Genomic DNA, 20,313 nt, shown 5'->3' with positions numbered 1-20,313 from the left:
TCACATTTTAGTTCCAAACTCCAAAATTTTCACAATATTCTGCCTGTTCCTAAATGTTTATGGAACACTGTGTGTAAATGTACATGTAGAAATAATAAGTTGAGGCATAATATTGTTAAAATGTTGGTGTTTGGAACTAAAATGTGAACAATTTCTACAATATTACATCTCTTATTATGTGGAAATTGTTCACATTTTAGTTCCAAACTCCAAAATTTTCACAATATTCTGCCTGTTACCAAATGTTTATGTAACACTGTGTGTAAATGTACATGTAGAAATAATAAGTCCAGGCGTAATACTGTTAAAATTGCACTAATTTTTCAAATGAAATTTCCGTTTTTTCAGGTTATTCACATCTTTTTTTGTAAAATGTAAATATTTTCATAATTTAATTTGAGGTGTTTTTGTACTAAAACAAAAAGAAAAACTTGGATTTGTCATTATTTATAGATTATTAAGTCATTATTTTACTGCTCTGGCCCGCTTGAGATCAAATTGGGCTGAATATGGAACTGAACCAAAATGAGTTTGACAGCCCTGGTCTAGGACAAACTGGATTATGAGTGACACGTTCACCTCTACAGGAACACACAAACCTGCACAGCACTAAAACACTTGAACATTTCGGGGTGAGCGGGGGGTGCTGCAGTGGGTACTGGAGTGTCTGTGGCTGAGTGGACTATGAGACAGATAGAAATGGAATGACACGTCCCTTTGAACGCGGCTGAAGTGAACGCAGCGCTGACCTTCCACAGACAATTCCCTCTTGACACTGTTACAAAGACGTCGAGCGGCCCCCGTCTTCCCCTTCTCACTACAGTTTCCCTTTGATTAATAAAAGTGTCTACACCACGAACAAAGCTCCATGTCCGCCACCACCAAGTACCCCTGGGGTGGATGGGAGAAAAGATGATCCTAATGTAGATGCTTTGAGTTTCAATATTGACTGAATAGGACCACCAGCACCAGCTCTGAATGCAAATGAGACTGCAAGGCCGTTCATGACAGCTGCGGTGAGTGTGTGTGTGTGTGTGGGGGGGGGGGGGCTGGGTCCTTATTAAATTCCTGCAGTACTGAATGTGAGATTCCCTGGCAGATAAATGTGTTCTTCACACTGGAAGGCATTCTGCACTTGTTCTGCTGACTCCGTTGGGTGGTTCTGTTTATTTTAAGCCTACACACTGTATCAGAGGATACAGTGAGAAAACCACTGAGACAAGATATAGAACCATGTCTGTTCAGACTGGGTGGCTTTAAACTACTTAGGGCAGTGTTTTTCAACCTTGGGGTCGGGACCCCATGTGGGGTCACCTGGAATTTCTAGTAATTGATAAAAATAAAAACTTACTAATAAAAAATATATGGTGATTTGAGAGAGACAATCACATACATAAAAGACAAACTGTGAGTGTGAAACTGCAGCACTGTGCTTCTGTTTCTGTGTCAAATGTTCATTGTGGTCAGTTTCAGATGCTGCAGCTCTTTCATAATTCATAGTTTAAGTTCTTCTTTGTTCAGTTTTAATTGTCAGCCTTGTAAATCCAAGCTAGACTGACTGGACAGATCCTGGCCAAAGGGGGGTAAACTTTATTATCCCCAAGGGGCAATTTGTTCTACAGCCAGCAGTATCACACAGACAACAAACCAACAATAAATACAATAAACAGTACATTAAAGACAATAGCACCAACATTACAAAGAGTTATTAACACTGTATCTGCGACCTGATGGAAGCACCTGAACTCATCATCCAGGGGATGGCTGGGATAATAAGTCCCTCAGTCTTAGGTGAGTCAAAGTTGCTTCCATTACGCACACACTGTAAGACCGGATAGTTGAGTTTACTTAAAAAATCTCAGTTAACTCGTTGCCTTAAAAAATTTAAGTAATGAGTAACGAAAACTTGAGTGTATTAAACTTCAATGCTTGATTTGAATGGAATTACTATTTTAAGTACAACACACTAAATGTCAAGTTAATTTAACTTCAAATTTGTTGCAATGTCAATTGTTTTGTAGAATCATTAGACTGAATATCATCAGTTCATTGGACTCAATTTCAAGTTGATTTAAATTAAAATCTTTTGCAATATACAGTGCTTTATTTGATTATTCAATTTAGTATATTGTAGCACAGATGGAAGTTAATGAAGTTAGCTCAGTGTCATTTGCCAGTACAGGAAGTGCTTTTAATTTGGCAAAACCTTAAGATTTCCTTTGAACAAGAACTATGTTATCTGAACAGTAAACCCATAGTTGTTCCTCTGGCTCTGACTCCTGGTGCAACTGGACAAAAATACAAACAAACACAAAAAGGCCAATAAACACTGACACACACACATTAAGTCCAAATGAACACTAACAGCACAACCCACTGAACCCCTGCACAGAAAAACAACACATTTTCAACAACATGCCCAAGACCCACAATGCACTGCACAGATAAAAAGGTGTGGTCAGGGCTAAAACTGAGTGATTTAAATCCATTCAACTTCAACTTTTTCGTACTTTCGACTATGTCTATAAATTAGTAGAATATACTGAACATTTTATAGTAATGTCATTAAACTTAAATCATTTAAGTACATTGGAATTAAAGCATTTTAGTAAATACAACTTCCGGGCTTACAGTGCAGATCAGTTGAAGAAAAAATGATGATAAACACGATAAACACTGGTTAGACACTACCACACACAACACACTGCACAACTGCTGCTGCCTGTCGCCATTACCAGCACCACCGCTGCCTAAGGAAAAGAAAATTCTCCCTTTGTGCAGTAATCTACACCTGGATTTACTGCCTCCGTCCATAATAATATACATTATATAGACTAAATGTCATCTAAAATTAACATTTATTTGCAGCATAGTATAGAAAACTATTACATGATCAAAAACAAACACATTTTAGCAAAAAAATGTCTTTGTTTTGAATGTCTGGGGTCACCAGAAATTTGTGATGTTAAAATGGGGTCAGGAGCCAGAAAAGGTTGGAAACCACTGATTTAGGGTTTAATTACGGAGTTAAAGTAAGCAGAAGCAAGTATACATGTTATTCTACCACAGTGTCTCTCTACTTCAATATTTAAAAACAGTCTTAAAATATATTAAAATCTATAAAGCACTCAAGACAGAACAAACCTTTGGCCAGCAAAGCTAACACTACATTACTTGTGTCACACACTATGTATAAGGCACAGACTGACAGAGAGGGCATTAGTCTGATCATCATCATAATTAGGAAATATCAATATTTAAGACAAAGCAAAACTACAGTAAGCAGCAGTGAGAGGGGAAATGCAACTAGAGCTACACAAAACTGTTTTGCATTACATTACATTATGTTACATTACATACATAGTTGTATTTTTGCCTGTTCTATAGCTATTAGAGATGAGTTTTTTTACATTTGTGTTCAAAGAATGAGCGCCAGTTTAAGTTGGTTAATCAGTTGGTCATATCGTCATTGTTAATTCATGCTCTCCATACAAACCAATCATGAACAGTCTGGTCCAACCAGCTGTAAAGCATCATGAGATCATTTCTGTTATGTACATGGCACTATAGAAATAAAATAGGATTGATTGATTGATTGATCAATTGATTGAAGAAGTGGGTAAACCTCAAGTATACTGCTTATTTTTTAAAACACTGCAAACAATTTTTCTGACTTTACATACGCAGCACTCAGGGACAAACAGTACTATAAATATTAGCTCTCCATCTCTATAATGTAAAACATGAATCTCTATCTTTTAGATCACCATGTATATATGTGTATGTGCATAGTGTCAAAGATACTGTTATGTACATTTATTTGTGACATTAATAGGGGAAATAAATAATAATAATAATAATAATAATAATAATAATAATAATAACAATAATAATAATAAAATATTAAGACAAAGGTCAATAGGTCGATAACCTGAAAACTTCTGAAATACAGTCAATTTAAATAATCGTCTGTTGTGACCATGACTTTTGATCTTTCAAGATTAGAATACTGTTTTTAGTACTAGCACATTGAGACAAATTAGATTCAAATTAAATTGTTTTTAAACCTAGATATGAATTTAACCAGGTTAACGAATGGGAATGTAGTGGGTTCTCCTGACCTTGACCTAAATGGGCAGAATGTAATTATCTATAGTCAATGATTACTTCAAATCAGGGTGATTAGCTCACAGTTGTGAATGCTAGACTGCTAACAGACAAACAAACAATGATGTAGGAACGTAACGATTACCGGCATAATGATGAACTGCGGTAAAATTCCTGACAGTTAGTATTACTGCTTCAAATTCTAATTATCATTAAAACCATGTTTAATTACCGCATTTTGAAAACGTCACAGTGACACTGCTCATTTCCTGGAGAAGCAGCAGCATCCCAGGTGCGCATGTGTCGTTTGGCCTGTTTGGCCTCTGACAACAGGATGGACAGCACCAACAGCACTAACCCTAACCCCTAACCCCTAACCCACTGGAAGGTTTAATGTGGATAATGTTTCTGCCACACTACTTTGTTTAAAACGGTAGTGTTGCTTTTATATGCTCATCTGATTTGTAGATAAGGTACATGAAACAGTGAAAGTGTTCGTTCTGTTCCAGTTCTTAAATCTGTGAGCCTAGATCTAGTTTGGAGGACTGAATGTAAAGAAAAGTATTGTTGGTTCTTATCTACAATTTCCACAAAGTGCAGTTTCTTCTTACGGCCATAAGGTGCCATCTTTAATGCACATTTGTATGTTTGATGTTTACATGATAATATTTTAATGTTTCTGCAACAGAAAGTAAATTGTGCATTTTTTTTTTTTTTCAAAATAAAACGTGGTTAAATTGTTTCAGTGTGTCTATAAGTACACTCACAGTCAACGAAAACTTTGAGACCATATTTTTTGACATAATTTTCATTTTGAAACCCTAAACTGGAATGTTTTCATATGAATCATTTGTTTAGGATATCTGCATACAGAGACAAAAATCTAAAGTTTCAAGAATAATTTCCAAACAAAAAACTTAACTAAAGAAAATGGCTCCTGCCAAACACACAGTCCCTACAGTAGTGGTCCTGGTCCTGGTCCTGGTCCTGGTCCTGGTCCTGGTCTGCAGTTGTCCCTGTCTCTCTCCCTGGACTCGGTCTGTGTTCATCAGAGCCTGTGGTGTTGTGGCGTTCCTCCAGGTTTGGGACCAGCCCATCCATAGTCCTGGCTGTATGACTGGAGCTCAGACCGGCCTCCACCATACCCAGGTCCAACCCACAGACGACGTTCAGGTGACAGACGTGGCATGGTGCGTTCACTGGACTAACAATGGAGGCCTTTTTTGGGCCTTTATATAGGCCTTCCAAACCAGTCCTCAGATTGTGCACAGACCCACTGAGTACTGCTCAGTGTGTATTTGGTCCACTTTAGTAAACAGACCAACCCATGTGCAATGAACCGAGACAACAGGACAACTCCTCATTATCTGAACGACCCCAGCACTAAGGCAGCAAGAAATCCACTATGAAGAATTACAACCAACTACAAGTAGAACTATGCAGACATTTACACCTCAGAGTTTCTGATGACTGTCAGTATACTTTCTGAATATTTTGAGTACATTTCAACAATAACGTGATAATAATAACTGTGATCATTTTGGTCAGAAAAACTGTGACATGAAATGTTCATATTGTTACATCCCTACAATGATGTAAACATAATGTAATGTAATCAAAGACCCCCCCCCCCCCCCCCCAAGACATAAACACTGTCCATCTGACCTCAGACAGAGCAGAGCACACAGCATCATCACCCACACAACACAGTTCCACACCAGCGTCTGCCCTGCCACAGAACGACTGAGGAACAGACTGGGAGTGTGTCCTACCTGCAGCGTTCTCATGTGCAACATCCTTTACAGCAATTTGTGGATAGCATTTATTTTTAGATATTTATTACAAGTCACTGTGCTAGTGTCTTTTAACTGTTTTTATACTGCTTTCAGATTTTTAGATATTTATATACTTCTATACTGCTTATATCTGTGACTTTTATTTAACTGTATCTTATAACCTTCATACTTGCACTGAGAGACCACAGCAGAGTAATACCAAAAGACCTGAATGTGTACAAACGACAAATAAACTATCTATCTATCTATCTATCTATCTATCTATCTATCTATCTATCTATCTATCTATCTATCTATCTATCTATCTATCTATCTATCTATCTATCTATCTATCTATCTATCTATGTCCTCACTGGAGGTAATTAAAAATTCTAGATACTGTGTTTAAAAAAGTATTGCTGTAACTTATTACTCCAGCTGATTAAAATAAACATGGACTCTGACACAGTAGCAGCACCGAGCCCGTTTACAGAACCTCAGACCAGTTATTACCCCTCTGCCTACCTCTGCCCAAATGGGTACTGTAATCATTTTGCCGTCTGTCTGTCCCTCTATCTGTCCATTCAACAACGTAATCACATTATCTGAAGAATGCACTAAAATATCTGCACCAAATGTATTCTGTGGATGCATCTTGGCATGGAGCAGAAGCCTATTGAAAACAGGTCAACTTGACCTAGTTTTTTCAAGGTCAAATGTCCGTGTGCAGTTCGAATATCTGAGTACTTTCAAATATAAATATGTATGGAATAAGCTTTACACACAGACAATCTAATCTAAATTATAGGGCAGTAACTTTTAACAGAATCTTACACTATATTAAAACTGTGCAGTATGTTATGTTTATTATTTATGTGCTTATATATTTTAAATCTAGACACATTAACCATTATTTCTCATTGAATTGTCATTCTCACATTTTCGGCAGATCTAAAAGACGCTAAACTACATTGCATAACATGGCAAAATATTAAATTCCTGATGATATACATGTCAGCTATGTTGTAAAACCACTCATGTAACACATAACTGTATCTCCTCTCAGATTGTCTAATATACAGATGAGGCTAAAATGGTACCTACACATTATTATTTCAAAATGTGGTCTAACACACACATCCACATGGACATTTTGCAAATGGTTTAAAAGATGGAAGACATTAATTAGTGTGGGGGGATTTCAAAGGTCAGGCCCTGCTCCGCTCTGAGTGTGTGTACTGAAAAGATGGAATAAATCCATCAGCCATTTCTGTCCCTGGGTATTACATACCCTCATTTACATAAAGAGATAGATGTTTGTGATCAAGGTACTGATACCATGATTGATGAGCAGGGGGATAAAAGAGAGAAACATGGTGTTAAAATGTGGGAAAAAACATGATTCTAATAAACGCATGTGAACAGAAATGTACAAACCTAGAAATGGTTACTTTAAATGTAGATGTTAATGTAGGGAAAAAGTCTTTTCCAGACAGCGCTGGATTCATTGTGTGATGACTATTAGAGCGTCTGGTCCTTAGGTTTTGTGGCAGAATTTGCATAGATAATGGCACGTTTTGAGTGCAGCCTGGTGTGCAGACTCATTTGGGAACCACTTAAATGGATGACACAATTCAGTGGTGCCGGGCTATCGCTGCAGGAACAGATTATGCCAGCCCGTTCATCCAATTCCCAACCAAGACACTTGGATGAAAACATGAAAATACAACGCCATTTTCAAACACAGACTCAACCTCATATTTAAAGAAGAAAAACCACAACAGAAAAATGATCAAATATGATCTGTTGTTGCCTGAAGTGAACCCTATTTACACTGTCAAAATCTCTGCACTATTTCTGTCTGGGTAACCGGTTATTTAAGGCAGTGTCTGTTGCCAGGCAACAAGACTAAGGGCAGTACTGTGTAATGGGAACATGGAAGAAGAGGACAGATCCCCCCAGTAAAAGAGCCAGAGAGCCATTCCAGCTCCAGCTCCAGCTCCAGTTCAACCTCCACCAGCCAACGCCCACCTCACCAGCCACCATTACAAACAGCAAATGTCACGTAATCCAGCTGCAACTCGCATCCCTCACAGATGCTGTCGTCACTGCGGTCACCAAGCATCAGCGATAATGACGCTGTCTGCATCATGAAAGATGACAAGGCAGTCGACATGCTACCATTCTTCACACATTCGGCTGTTTCTTCAATAAATATAAGAAATGACGAATACTCCAGTGAGATTACAAAGATCCTGATGGATTAGACTGACTGAGTGACTCCATTCATAAAACTGGGAGTGTTTTTAGTGGACTCTGATCTGAAGTGACTGCACAACAAATCGTTTTGATATTTCAAGGCTCCATCCACGCTACAAAAGCTTCTCTGACCAAAAATCTTGAATCATTTCAGCATATATTCAGGCAGTGCAGGAATGTCTTCATAGAGGTAAAAAAGTACTGACACATTGTAGTAACACACTGTTGTTGAGCTCACGAGTGAATACTCTCCTTTGAAATCAGCTCTGGGGAGGGTTTTTTTTTTCTTAAAGCTTTTATAAAAGGTGCAATTTACATTTAGAGAGTGAAATCCACACCAACAGTTATGCACAGTTCATAAATAGGTCATGCAAATCATGCAAATAAATCTAAACATGGTTGAAAACTGCTCAGATTTAAACCCCTTGGACCCTAGATACACAATGAACAGTGAAACTGTAGGAAGATCATGAGTGTAGGGATGGAACCATATGAAAATTTCATATCACGGTTATTGTGACCAAAATTATCACGGTTATCATTGCTATCGCTGTATTATTGAAATTGTGCTCAAAATGGTCAAAAAGTACTGATACACACACTGAAATACTTTAATCAATTTGTATTTTAAAAATATTAAAATAAATAAAATAATAGGCCCAATGTCCCTTCTGTGTCAGAAACATTCAAATATTAACCCTTAGTGGTCTTAGCCTCTTTTGTCTGTTTTTCAGTCCTTTTGATTTGGCCTTTATATACTATAGAAACAAATGTTTACTATACCCATGTTTGGGATCTGTTCTTTCAGCACAACTTCACCTATTTCATCTGTCTATTATTTTTTCACTTTAACCTACTATAAAAACATAAAAGGCCAGAAAACACAAAAAATATATAAAATCCGATTTGAAAAATTTCTACTTTATTGCATAAATAATACAAAGATGCTTCATGAACCTTTTCAAAGACTTTAAAAGTGAATTTTTGTTCCAAATATTAGGTATATAATATTAAAATTGTAATAAATTAAAACTATACTCAAATATTTGACATAAAAGCAAATCTTTACATAGGCGTGTGGTAATCAAACACGGTTATCATAATAATTAGAATTTAAACGGTAATACTAACCATCTGTAATTTTACCGCAGTTTATCGTTATACCGGTAATCGTTCCATCCCTACATGAGTGTCACCTCTTTGCTTCTATACTTTGCTGTGTAGCCAACATTCCTAGCTAACAAAATGTCAATTAAAACATGACCTATCTCATCTACACAGCCTTGAGAGATAAGCTAAAATTACTACGGTTCCCAGGTTATGAGTACTAAAAATGCATTAACCAAGACAACACATAAAAAAATGTTTTGTAAAATATGTTCAGTTGTAGTATTTTTGATTCCATATCATCCTTTTAATAAGTGAGGCTACAGGATAATTAACGGTTAGCCAATAACATACACTGCTAGAACAAAATAAGAGCAGACGTAGCTAAAATGATGACTAGTATGGCTTCATATGGGGAATATTAAGAACAAATTTGTGTCCCATATAAACTGTACACAGCTCTGTCCTACACATGCTGCATACTATTGGATTTATTGCCATACATGATGGTACACACAGATGCAGAGGACAGAATACTTTGTGAGGGGGCATAACAAGATTTAGAACCATATAAAATGAAGAACAAACAGTTTTTGGACTACATTTTAACTCAACTTTGACATTAGACATGTATTTTTCCTGTTCCAACACAAATTTCTAGAGATTGTAAGTTGACAAAATTCTCATTTACCTTACACCAGCACATCACACTGTAGAGGAGTCTAAATGTTGAAGAGACTTGCAGTGATCGTATATTTTTTTAAAAACTACTGTATGCAAGTAACATCCAAGAGGGCTGAACCAGGTAAATTTAATACTGGTCTTAATAGGTTATTGTATTCAGTCTACAATAGCTTACATTTCTGATTATTAAAGATGACATTAGTTAACGTTGATTCAATTGTGATCACATTGGGAAATGCACTAAAAAGAGATCACCAGGTATGAGCATAACTACTACTGATCCAATTATTGTACATTTGGTATTATTGCCGCCAAAATTGTAGTAAAAATTAGATATGCCTGATGACACACATCTGGCAACAATGAGTCTACCTTCAAACAGGTCATAAACTCTACACTGTAAAAAATGACTGTAGAATTAACACCAAAAAGTTGTAAAATTGCAACATAGAAAAACTGTAAGTGACAATACAATGCAAAGTTGTTTATTTGAAAAGATTTTTGTGTTAACGATTGAATCAAATATAGCTGTAGTTTTTACAGGAAGAGTATGTGAACAAAACCAGATTTGGATGTAGAAATGATGGATTTCTATTGTTTTTCGAAAATAAAACTGTAAATTTAAAAAGAATGTGGTGCTGTTTAAATTGCAAAGACCATAATGTTGAAATAACGGCATATTTGCTTTTTGTTTTTTTTTTAAATAAAAAGGTTATAAAAAAAGTAAACATTTAACAATTTAACATTTTAAATGTGTAAATGAATGGGTTGGTAGAGTTGGTAGAGCGGCTCATCCAATAACCAAAGGGTTGGTGGTTCCAATCCTGGCTCTGACTGTCCATATGTCCAAGTGTCCATGGAAGACACTGAACCCTAAACTGACCTGGTGGCTTTGGACACCATGAAGGAGGAGAAAATGCACTGAATAAGTGCAGTCCATTTACCATTTAAATCTACATGTTTCAAATGTTCAATCTACATGTTTAAACTGTTAAATCTACACGTTTAAAATGTTTAATCTAATGTTTAAAATGTTAAATCTACATGTTACTCTGTAAATATGTTTACAGTTGGATGTGTTTTTTACAGTATTGTTCTGGAAACCACAGCTGCCACTTTTTTTCCGTTAAAACAACAGGATTTTTTTTTACAGTGTACATACTTTGGAGTATTTCTTACCATTCTGTTTCCCTGTGGTTCAGCATAGTCGGAGCTTTTGAATGCAGGGCTGGTGGCGTTGGTGACAGTGTTGGACGGCATTGTTGAGTGTCTTATGACCTTAGGGGTTATGTCTGCGATGGGTGATGTGCAGCTTGGGAGATGTTTCATATGAAAAATAAAGTTAAAATAAATTTAAAAAAAATAAAAAACAGAAATGAGAGATGAATCCTCTTCTCTCTCCTGAAAGATCAGAAAAAGAAAAACAGAATCAGCGTGGGAGCAACATCATTTCTACTGTGATTGTGATTTGACATCAGTCTGCAAACTTCATGCTGTAAAAGAGTTGAAATCTGTCACATCCACAAAATGACTTTCGGTTTGTCTTTGGTGAACAGGCATTATGTGAGCATGAAGCTGGGCCACTGCACAGACCACGTCACATATAGAAGCTCTTCTATAGGATACTGTGTGTTCCTACTACCGCCTATAGGGTCTGTCTGTGGACACCACATGTGTGCATGGCTGTGCAGCTGCATACAAGTCCACCTTAAATATCCGCTATTGTGCACACAACTTCTCCAAAAAGCTGCACAAAATCTGAGTGATGATCATGCAGTTTGAAGTAGATCTTTCAATAATTCATGTGGCTTTTTCACCCTCAGAGTGTGGGTTAAAGTTCCTCCAGCAGTCAGACAGACATGCGCACACACCACAGCCACTTCCACTGCTGCACTGACAAAAAACACTGTGCACATATCTGTTCATGTGTTGCTCTATCAGTTCATTGTATGGAAGGGCTGAGGCACGGTTCCTGACAGTGGCTTCTGCTTCAGTTCTGCAGAGGCTGCTGCAGTCCAGTCCTGCTAAAGAACTGCACCAACAAGCAGAACATCCACAGAATCCCGGCTTGTGTCCCCGGCCACAGGCGGTGTTGTCCGCGCATGTCCATGCCCATCCCAGCTCTGCACCCCCTCCACACTCTGCACAGATCCCATCCACTCACTCCATGGATGACTGAGACGGTGTGTGCGCTGAAAATGTGCAGTTTTTGCATGTGTTTGCAGCAGGGGGTGTCTGCAGGGTGACCAGGGCACTGGGCTCTGCTACAGGCCACAGCCACTGGAGCACCAGTGCCGTTAGTGGTGAATGAGGCCGGTGCTCTGACGGCGTGATCCGGTTCCTCTGTGAAAATTCGGTCAAGTTCAAGTGCACATCCCATCTGCAGCAGCACCTCTGCAAAAGCACAGCCACTACACTAGGTCCCCGGTTCCATCGACTGCCTTCCGCTCTAAGGGCTTTCAGCTTTTTGGTTTTTTTTTTTTTTTTTTTTTTTGGTTGTTTTTTTTTGTGTGTGCTTTTTTTGTCCTGATAGCAGAGGTTCCTTCCTGTGCGCTTCTACCGGTACCGGCTTCAACGGCTCTAAACGCATTCAATCGCTCTGTGTTCGTTACCCTTTTTTCCCAGTCCCAGGCCTGAGCCTTTTTGTCTCGCTTGCTCCCGGAGCCTCCTTCCTCTTCTCTCCCCGTCCTCCTCCTCCCCAGCCGGCCAGCTCTGCTCCAGATGCGCCGCTCTCACTGCAGGGGCCTGCACAGGCTGGGGCTGCTCTGGGTCCTAGAGCCAGCCGGGTTCAGGCTGCACAGAGCAACATGGACACCACAGCCCACAGCCTCTGGCTCCTCCTCCTGACATCTACAAGTGGCACAAACCCACTGTTTACTCTGGTAGAAGGACAGACAGGATAGAAGAAATACCAAAAATGTCCAAGATCTGAGATGTCTTCAAAGTACAAGTTAAACAGTCTTTCAGACAGAGGAAGCTCATTTTCAGCTTACGTCAAAAAAAAAGTCCAGTTATTTAAACATAAATTCGTCCTCCGTTCCTTTTTCAGAAAATGCTCAGTGACCTTATCGTACCAACTAAACAAGAAAACGCTGAAATTGTGTTAAATTGAAACAAGGAAGTACAATGAGTGTGTTTTATTTACAGTGCAAGAAATGAACAGTTCATTTGGTTTGTGTGATTTCCCAGCAGAATGTGTGACGGTATTAAACTGAACTGTGTCAGTGAAGGAGCAGATCTGAAAACAGCTGTCAATCAAACGGGATTCAGCCTTTGGACTGATCCTCCAATCAGCATGTGGAAGCTCAGCGTCCGGCCCGGCCGAGCTCCGCCCACAGCTCCATTCACCCCCAGAGACGCTGAGCGTCCGGGGGCGGGACAACATCGTGGCATTTATCCAATTAGCGTCCAGTTTAAAGTCAGTTTCCAGCAGTTCCACTCAGTCCCATTGAAGTGCATGGACGCTGAGCGTCTACGACAAATGCACTGAGCAGAGATGGAATGAACAAACACAGACACGGGAATGGAGGAGAAGTGAACAACATCCAGTCCACTGATCTGGGATCAAACTGATTCTGAACCAACTGGTCTGAGAGATGAACGTGTTCCAACACATTTGGAGTCAATGAAATGAAAACAACGGAACAGATTTGAGCATTTAATGGGAGTCATTTTAGGAGAAGATGAGCTTCCACTGCAGTCTGGGAGAAATCACCTCTGCTGGCCAGGTAATGTATTGTTTAAGAAACAAAAATGGGGACTCATTATCGTTAACATTAGAAATGCATTATGCTGAGATGTTGTTAACACAGCATGGCAATATGAAACATAATTCAGACATTACATCGGTCAAATGAGTCCCTTTTTAGTCTTTACACATTGTATAGTAGCCTGTAGAACAGAGACAGTGGTCATATAGCAGATTACAGAATCCATGCTAGTGCCTCGATATACGCCCGCTGTCTCTCCTGTAGAATTTAACTGACTACTCATGCAGAGGAGTGAAGAGCAAGTTGACCAATATGACCATTGCTAACAGTAGTTATTTGTCAGTAGTCTTGATCTTTAATTATTTTGCAAACCATCACTAATGAAGCATAAACATAATTAACAGATGATAAACTTACAGTGTAGGACTTGTTGCTTGCCATGGTGGTTCCTTGTCGTAAACGCTCATGCTGGATCTGGCAGCCTGTAGTCTGGGGGGTAGGCGGAGGGGATACCACGCTCTACAGGAGTTTGAATGTGATTGCAGTACCAGTTTAACCACAAACCTACATTCGGCTCCTTTAAAGGAGTGATATTTTTCTTTTTTAAATGGAATTATGCCTTTTAAAAACATTTCCCTGTGGTCTCCATAAACTGTAAATGCTCTGCTTGGCTCTGAATTCTTCATTCATTCATCTCCACAGGTCCAGCTTCAACCCTATTTCTGACTAATGACACCAGAAAGGTGGTTTGGAGTGCTGGCCCTTTAAATGCACAGGAGACACTTCAGGCCCCGCCCCCTCCAAATTGTCAGCTGTGCTGCTCTGTCCTGTCCAATCAACAACTGAACATTTTAGGTAATCAGTTTAAAGTTTGGACATATTTTCAGTCTGGCCTACAACCACTGCTGCTGACAAACAATGGGCTCTATGCTCCGCCCCACTACTGCCTGAACGTCAGGGGGGTCCTCTATTTCCTGTCTCTCATGATTGGACACACTGATTAATGCAGGTGTGCCTAATTAATCAGTATCACAACAAGAAGTAGCAGACACACCTGGATTAGTCAGTGTGTCCAACAATGAAAGACAGGAATAAAGGACCCCCCTGACGTTCAGGCAGTAGTGGGGCAGAGCGTAGAGCCCATTATGGCGTACTCTGAGGCATGTCCGTCTGAAGTCTGGACCTCATATGTGCAAATGTGCAGATGGAACGAGTTATAGACTCAACAGCTGAAGCAGGAATCCACTCAGTTTTTGCCAAAATGAATATAAAGATAACTGCAGCACCTGGAGGGTTTACATTCAAACTTTTTGAACTATTAGGGTCTAAATACACAAATAAATGAACCCAAGACTAATAAAAGTGGGTTTAGACAAATATGACCCCTTTAACATCCTTCTGCCCCAGTTCCACCCTTTTTTAGCTTAGTAGCTTAGTGGCCAATAGGCTGTAAGCTACTGTCGTCATGCGGCATCCAGCGGCGTCTGTCGTCCGTTACAAAACATTCCATCGTCTTCTTCCCTGAAACTCCACTTCTGACTTCAAACTTGGTCTACAGCTTCTGTATGATGATGTCAACACAAGGGATTGAAATTATTTGGATCCGGATCTGATTCTGGATTTGGTGCCACTTTGAAACATTTTCCCATTATAACAGATAGGAAGTGGATTGATCCAATAAATCATTAAGTATCAATGATATCAAGTGTGAATTTGAATTTTTGACAGATCTGATTGGAATATGAGCAAAACATGGACTATTTCTGTAATAGAATAAATACACAGAACTGGGTGAGAATAAATGGATCTGGATACATTTCCCAAAGCTTTGAATTTGGCCGCTAAGATACAGGGCCACTGGTCCGATTTGTACTAAATATGGACAGTTATTTCCTGAAAATAGCAACAGTAACGTCAAGGCTTCAGAATGGCGGTGGGGGATGTCACAGAGGGTTTGTATTTAGTTAATGATGTGAATCTACCTTTATTTACAGAGGAATTTGGTTATGTTGAAAATGTATGCAAACATGTCAGTCGCTCCAATGCCATAATCTTTCAAAGTACAATTGGCTTTACACCTGCACATCAAAATGGAAGTGTGATACAGCAGCTCATCCATTCAAAGATTTTAACTTAAGATTTAAACCAAGTTCCACTAATGGCTCTTTGTCTACATTTCATTTCCTCAAGTGCAGATGGAACGAGATATGCATTCTCTTATCACGTTCATTCCATTAACCCTACAGCAATCTACACGGCCTGATCACAATCAAGGTGTACATGTATATTTGCATCAGTTCTTAATCAGTATTTCAAACAGATCCCCCCAAAACCATTCCTAAAATGTTTCTTTGTCCATCTTATTACTAGATCTGTCAATCCTCCAAATTGAAAGAAAACTGGATCAAAACTGATCAAATGTCGACCCAATGAGCGTGAAAACATGGGCACAATTTGATTGTTATAAGAGAGCAAAATGATTGTCCATAATGTTTTGTAACACAATAAATAATTCCTCCTCAACTCCTGTGTCTGTTTTATTCCAAATACACACATCACATTGCTTTTCATTTATTGATCCTTTTTGTTGAACAGCTGTTTGATTATCAATTCTTATTTTCAGTATTAAGACAATCCACCATTTTGTTGTTAACCCCTTCTTTTCCAGCCCTTTAATTGGAATAATAGAATGGGAACCTGTTCTTTCAGTATTATTAGGACTAAATCTGCACAACTAGACAGATGTGGCTCTGCTCCCTGGTATGCTGCACAACATTTGGAACAATGTGTCAAAAGGATGTTTACGTGGAAGCGCATGTTTTCAATGGTGCGTTGTTCACCCAAATTCCTGGAGTGTCCGTACACCAATATACTTCCATCACTAATCTGGACTCTATGCCTTACAGATCTACTGTTCTCACTGGTTCCACATGTTTGTGTCCTCCTGTACCAGAAGACTTAGTTCCAGATGGAACACAGATGCCACCATGTGCTCAGAAACATTTCCATTCACATCTGCTAGAGTCCGTACACCAGTAGTGTCCGTACACCACATTCTAAATATGTGGCTCTGATTTGACTGTTTCTGTCAATATATGGAATTTTTCAGCAGGCATGCTTTGGACACCACATCTATGCAAGAAACAATGCATGATTCTGCTGAGGTCTGAAACATTTGTATATGTGTGTAGGCATTAAATATGGAGGCTGTTAGGCTGGAGTGTCCGTACAGCCAAGAATGTGTGATCTGACAGGGGTACAAGCCTGACACATTTAGAGGAGACACCAGAATACACACAGATTTTGGACTTTAAAAGAGAAATATCAGACAAATCAAATGGCCTGTCTGATTTTTGGATAGAGCAGTATTATTTTTTATCTCTATGTGCACCCTTTCTGGTACCTGGACTGGGATCAGGCCGACAGCACCGCTGCATATTTTATTCCTCGCCCGCCCACCAGACGGAGACACAGGGTGAGTTAAATGTCACAGGTTTGCTCGATGCAGGAGTGCCAAAGGGCTCAGAGGACAGACGTTCTGTGGGGCAGGTCAGGGGCGTTTGAACAGAAGCAGTAGGAAATGTTCATGCAATGTTCAGGCGGATGTGGTTGACTGATTTCCTCTTTTTCACGGACTGTCGAGTCAACGGCGCAGAGTGGTTCACGTGATGACAGCAGCAGTGAAACCATGACACTTGACCTACAGGCAGGAGCGGAGCTGTCAACTCTGTGCGTCTCCCTAGAAACCCACAGGGGAGGATGCTGATAGGTTCACATGTCTTGACCTGATCCCATCTGTTTAGTTTCTGAACCTGAAGCACCAGTAAAAATGACCTTTTCTACAATATGAAGAAAAACACATCTGGGGTTTGTTTAACCACCTTGAGAGCCTGGGATGGACATACTGTGTAAATATGAACAATTTTAGATTTAATGATTGCAAAACACTTGTCGTCACAGATATGTCAATCAATGAATCAATGGTTTTCTGGTTTGTCCTCCTAAATCCATGCGTCCATATTCATCGTGCTGTGAGGATTTCTCATGCAGCATCTTGGGTTGAAGGTCACACACATTCAGTGTCGGTTTCCATCCTTGGTCTTTACGCAATGAGAATTCCTTCGACTCCATGAGTCCTGTAGCTGGTAAAAGACTGAAATTGTTTGCACATATGTATTGAGAAATATTCATTTTGAGATTATTGTCAATACTGTCAGTTACAAGTTTCTGTTGAATCACAACCCATTCTTGTGCAGACTCATCCTCCTGTTGCTCACCTGACAAAACAGACTGTTGTGTATATTCTGTATACTTTAATCTAATATTGTCAGTCAGTGAAAATAGTGAAAATGTTTTTTCTTTGCATTCTTGGTTAAGTAAAGGTTCAAGAGAATTAACAAGTCACACATTTTAGTTTTGATCACGTTAGAAAATGTCCAAACTGATCTGGAGATAGCGATTGTAAAATAATGAGGGAGGAACACACGGCCCTTTGTTACTGGAGCTGTTTTGAGGCTTCACCTTCTGGACCACTGGGTATGTTTCAAAGTTACACTGTTTTTGGAACAATACTGAAGCTCTGAGTAGCATTGTAGGTCAGCAGATTGGTCTGTCTGACTGAAATACCGCTTCAACCTTTTTTTTGGTACATATATTTTCTACCTTTTTTTTCCCAGAGGTCTCTGCCCACGGGATCAGTAATGTTCCATCTAATCTAACCTAACCTAACCTAATCTAATCTAATCTAATCTAATCTAATCTAATCTAATCTAATCTAAATATTCATTGTAAATCCTTAAAATGTTGATCTGCCAACATTCTCTCCCCTATCAATTTTTTTTTTTTTTTTTATTTACTTAACCTTTATTTTACCAGGTAGGTAAAATAAAGGTTAAATAAATACATAAATAAATAAATACCAGTTCTCATTTACAATGGTGACAATCATGCATTTTTGATTAAATGTTTTTCAGTTAATTTTCATGCTCTGTATTACATGAAATCTCTAAACATAAACAAGATGGACCAGTGTGAGTTTCAAATTTTACATTTTCTCTCAGGAGATTACTGCTAATGACTTCAGTGATCCCATGACTCTGACATTTTTAGTTAATAACACTGAAAATGTATCTGCACTTATACTATCAATAATAATCATGACATGACCAGTAAGAGCAATATTTTACATCTTTTTTTAATATATCTCACATTTGATTTATTTACAAAAGACAGTGACTTTGTGACATAAAACTATGTTTTGTAAAATCAACATGAGAACCAAATGTTTACCAGAAGCATAACCATACAGAACACATACACAGATCAATAACATTAGGGGAGTGTTGTCATTGAGGATATCCTCTTTGCACATTATTTCTCTGCAAACAATAAAAGGGTCACAATGTATGCACCTCTACATGACTCACTGTGTTTTGTTTGTTTTATTCCAGGTTTGGTCTGACAGGGTATATTACACTATTGCCTCTGCAAGAAATGACATCAGTGACTGTCTACGAGAAGGGCTGGAATGTGTTTTCTACCTTTAAGTATTAATGCAAGTTTTTCCAGGTTCCAGCAGTGGAAATCATTAAATGTGAATATCTCCAGGCATTCTGTGAATAAACTATATGGGCAGCGACAACAACATACTAATGCAGATATACTTTAATATATAGCATACCTGTACTTTGTATGACACACAATGTCTGGAAACAGTGTGGCACAAATGTAAAGGCTGAGCATAACTTTTTTTCCCCCAGAACACAATAAATAAATCAGATCTCTACAAAGTCACAGACTAAAACTCAGAAAGGCTGATAGATCATCTTATTTGCTGAAAGTTACTTACAAAACAGCTACAGGCACAAACTGAAAGAATGAAAATAAATAAATAAATAAATAAATAAGGAAGCTAATGTTTGACAGTGCACTGCAAAGGGTGGCTAGAATGAAGGGGAAGACAGTGACTCACTTGGTTAAATTGTGAAGCGTTTTACTCATTTATGGTCCTTTGCATTTGGATAAACAGATCTTTTTGCAGCACAGAATTTGAAGTCACATATAGCTTCAGTTTGCCCTTCGATATCAGGGTGACTTCTGCAAAGTGTGAGTGTGCATGTGATAATCTCATTACAATTACTCTACTCCACTAATACTGTAAACCAGAAGAATAACAAGGATGGAAACAGAGCATTAACAGAGAACGGAATGAAAAAAACATCACAATTAGAACGACAATAACAGAGGAGCCTTGCTTGGTTCCTTTTCTTTGACACAGTGTAACAGGTTGATGAAAGCTTCTCCGTAGCTGACACAACAGGCCGACTGTACAAATCTCACATCTGTCTGATTAGACTTCCTTTGAGCATTGGACATAATGCTTTTTAAATAGATCATATTCACACTGTGGCCATTCTTCTCTGATGTCATGGTCTAGGTGAGGAGCACATTTAGCATTAGCATATTAAAAAACAAACAAACAAACAAAAAAAAAGCATTAACATTTCACAGCTTCACTACTGATCAGCGACTGAAAACACAATGAACAGTGAAAATCCAGTGAGCGGTGCACTGGATCATATTTCATTTTAAAACACATTTGATAACCATTAACTACCGTTACACAATGGCTAGCATTAACATTTAACCGTTCCCTAGTTAACTTTGTTTCC

At 38.7% G+C, this 20,313-nt stretch overlaps 1 protein-coding gene across 4 annotated transcripts in view; it reads right to left on the bottom strand.

The window, feature by feature from the left end:
- The window catches only part of dnmt3ab (DNA (cytosine-5-)-methyltransferase 3 alpha b), a 94,928-nt gene extending 82,300 nt beyond the window's left edge, over positions 1-12,628 (bottom strand). For 3 of the 4 annotated variants that reach the window (XM_030126000.1, XM_030126002.1, XM_030126001.1), the window contains exon 1: positions 11,112-12,628. In XM_030126000.1, the coding sequence (XP_029981860.1) occupies positions 11,112-11,261 (150 nt within the window). In that variant the 5' untranslated portion in view covers positions 11,262-12,628. The remainder of the gene's footprint in view (positions 1-11,111) is intronic. The other variant, XM_030125999.1, reaches the window with a different exon arrangement.
- Positions 12,629-20,313: the final 7,685 nt, after the last annotated feature.

The sequence above is a fragment of the Sphaeramia orbicularis genome, chromosome 22 (assembly GCF_902148855.1).
Source record: "Sphaeramia orbicularis chromosome 22, fSphaOr1.1, whole genome shotgun sequence".
NCBI classification, from domain to species: Eukaryota; Metazoa; Chordata; class Actinopteri; order Kurtiformes; family Apogonidae; genus Sphaeramia; species Sphaeramia orbicularis.
This window is presented reverse-complemented; position numbering and strand designations above follow the sequence as displayed.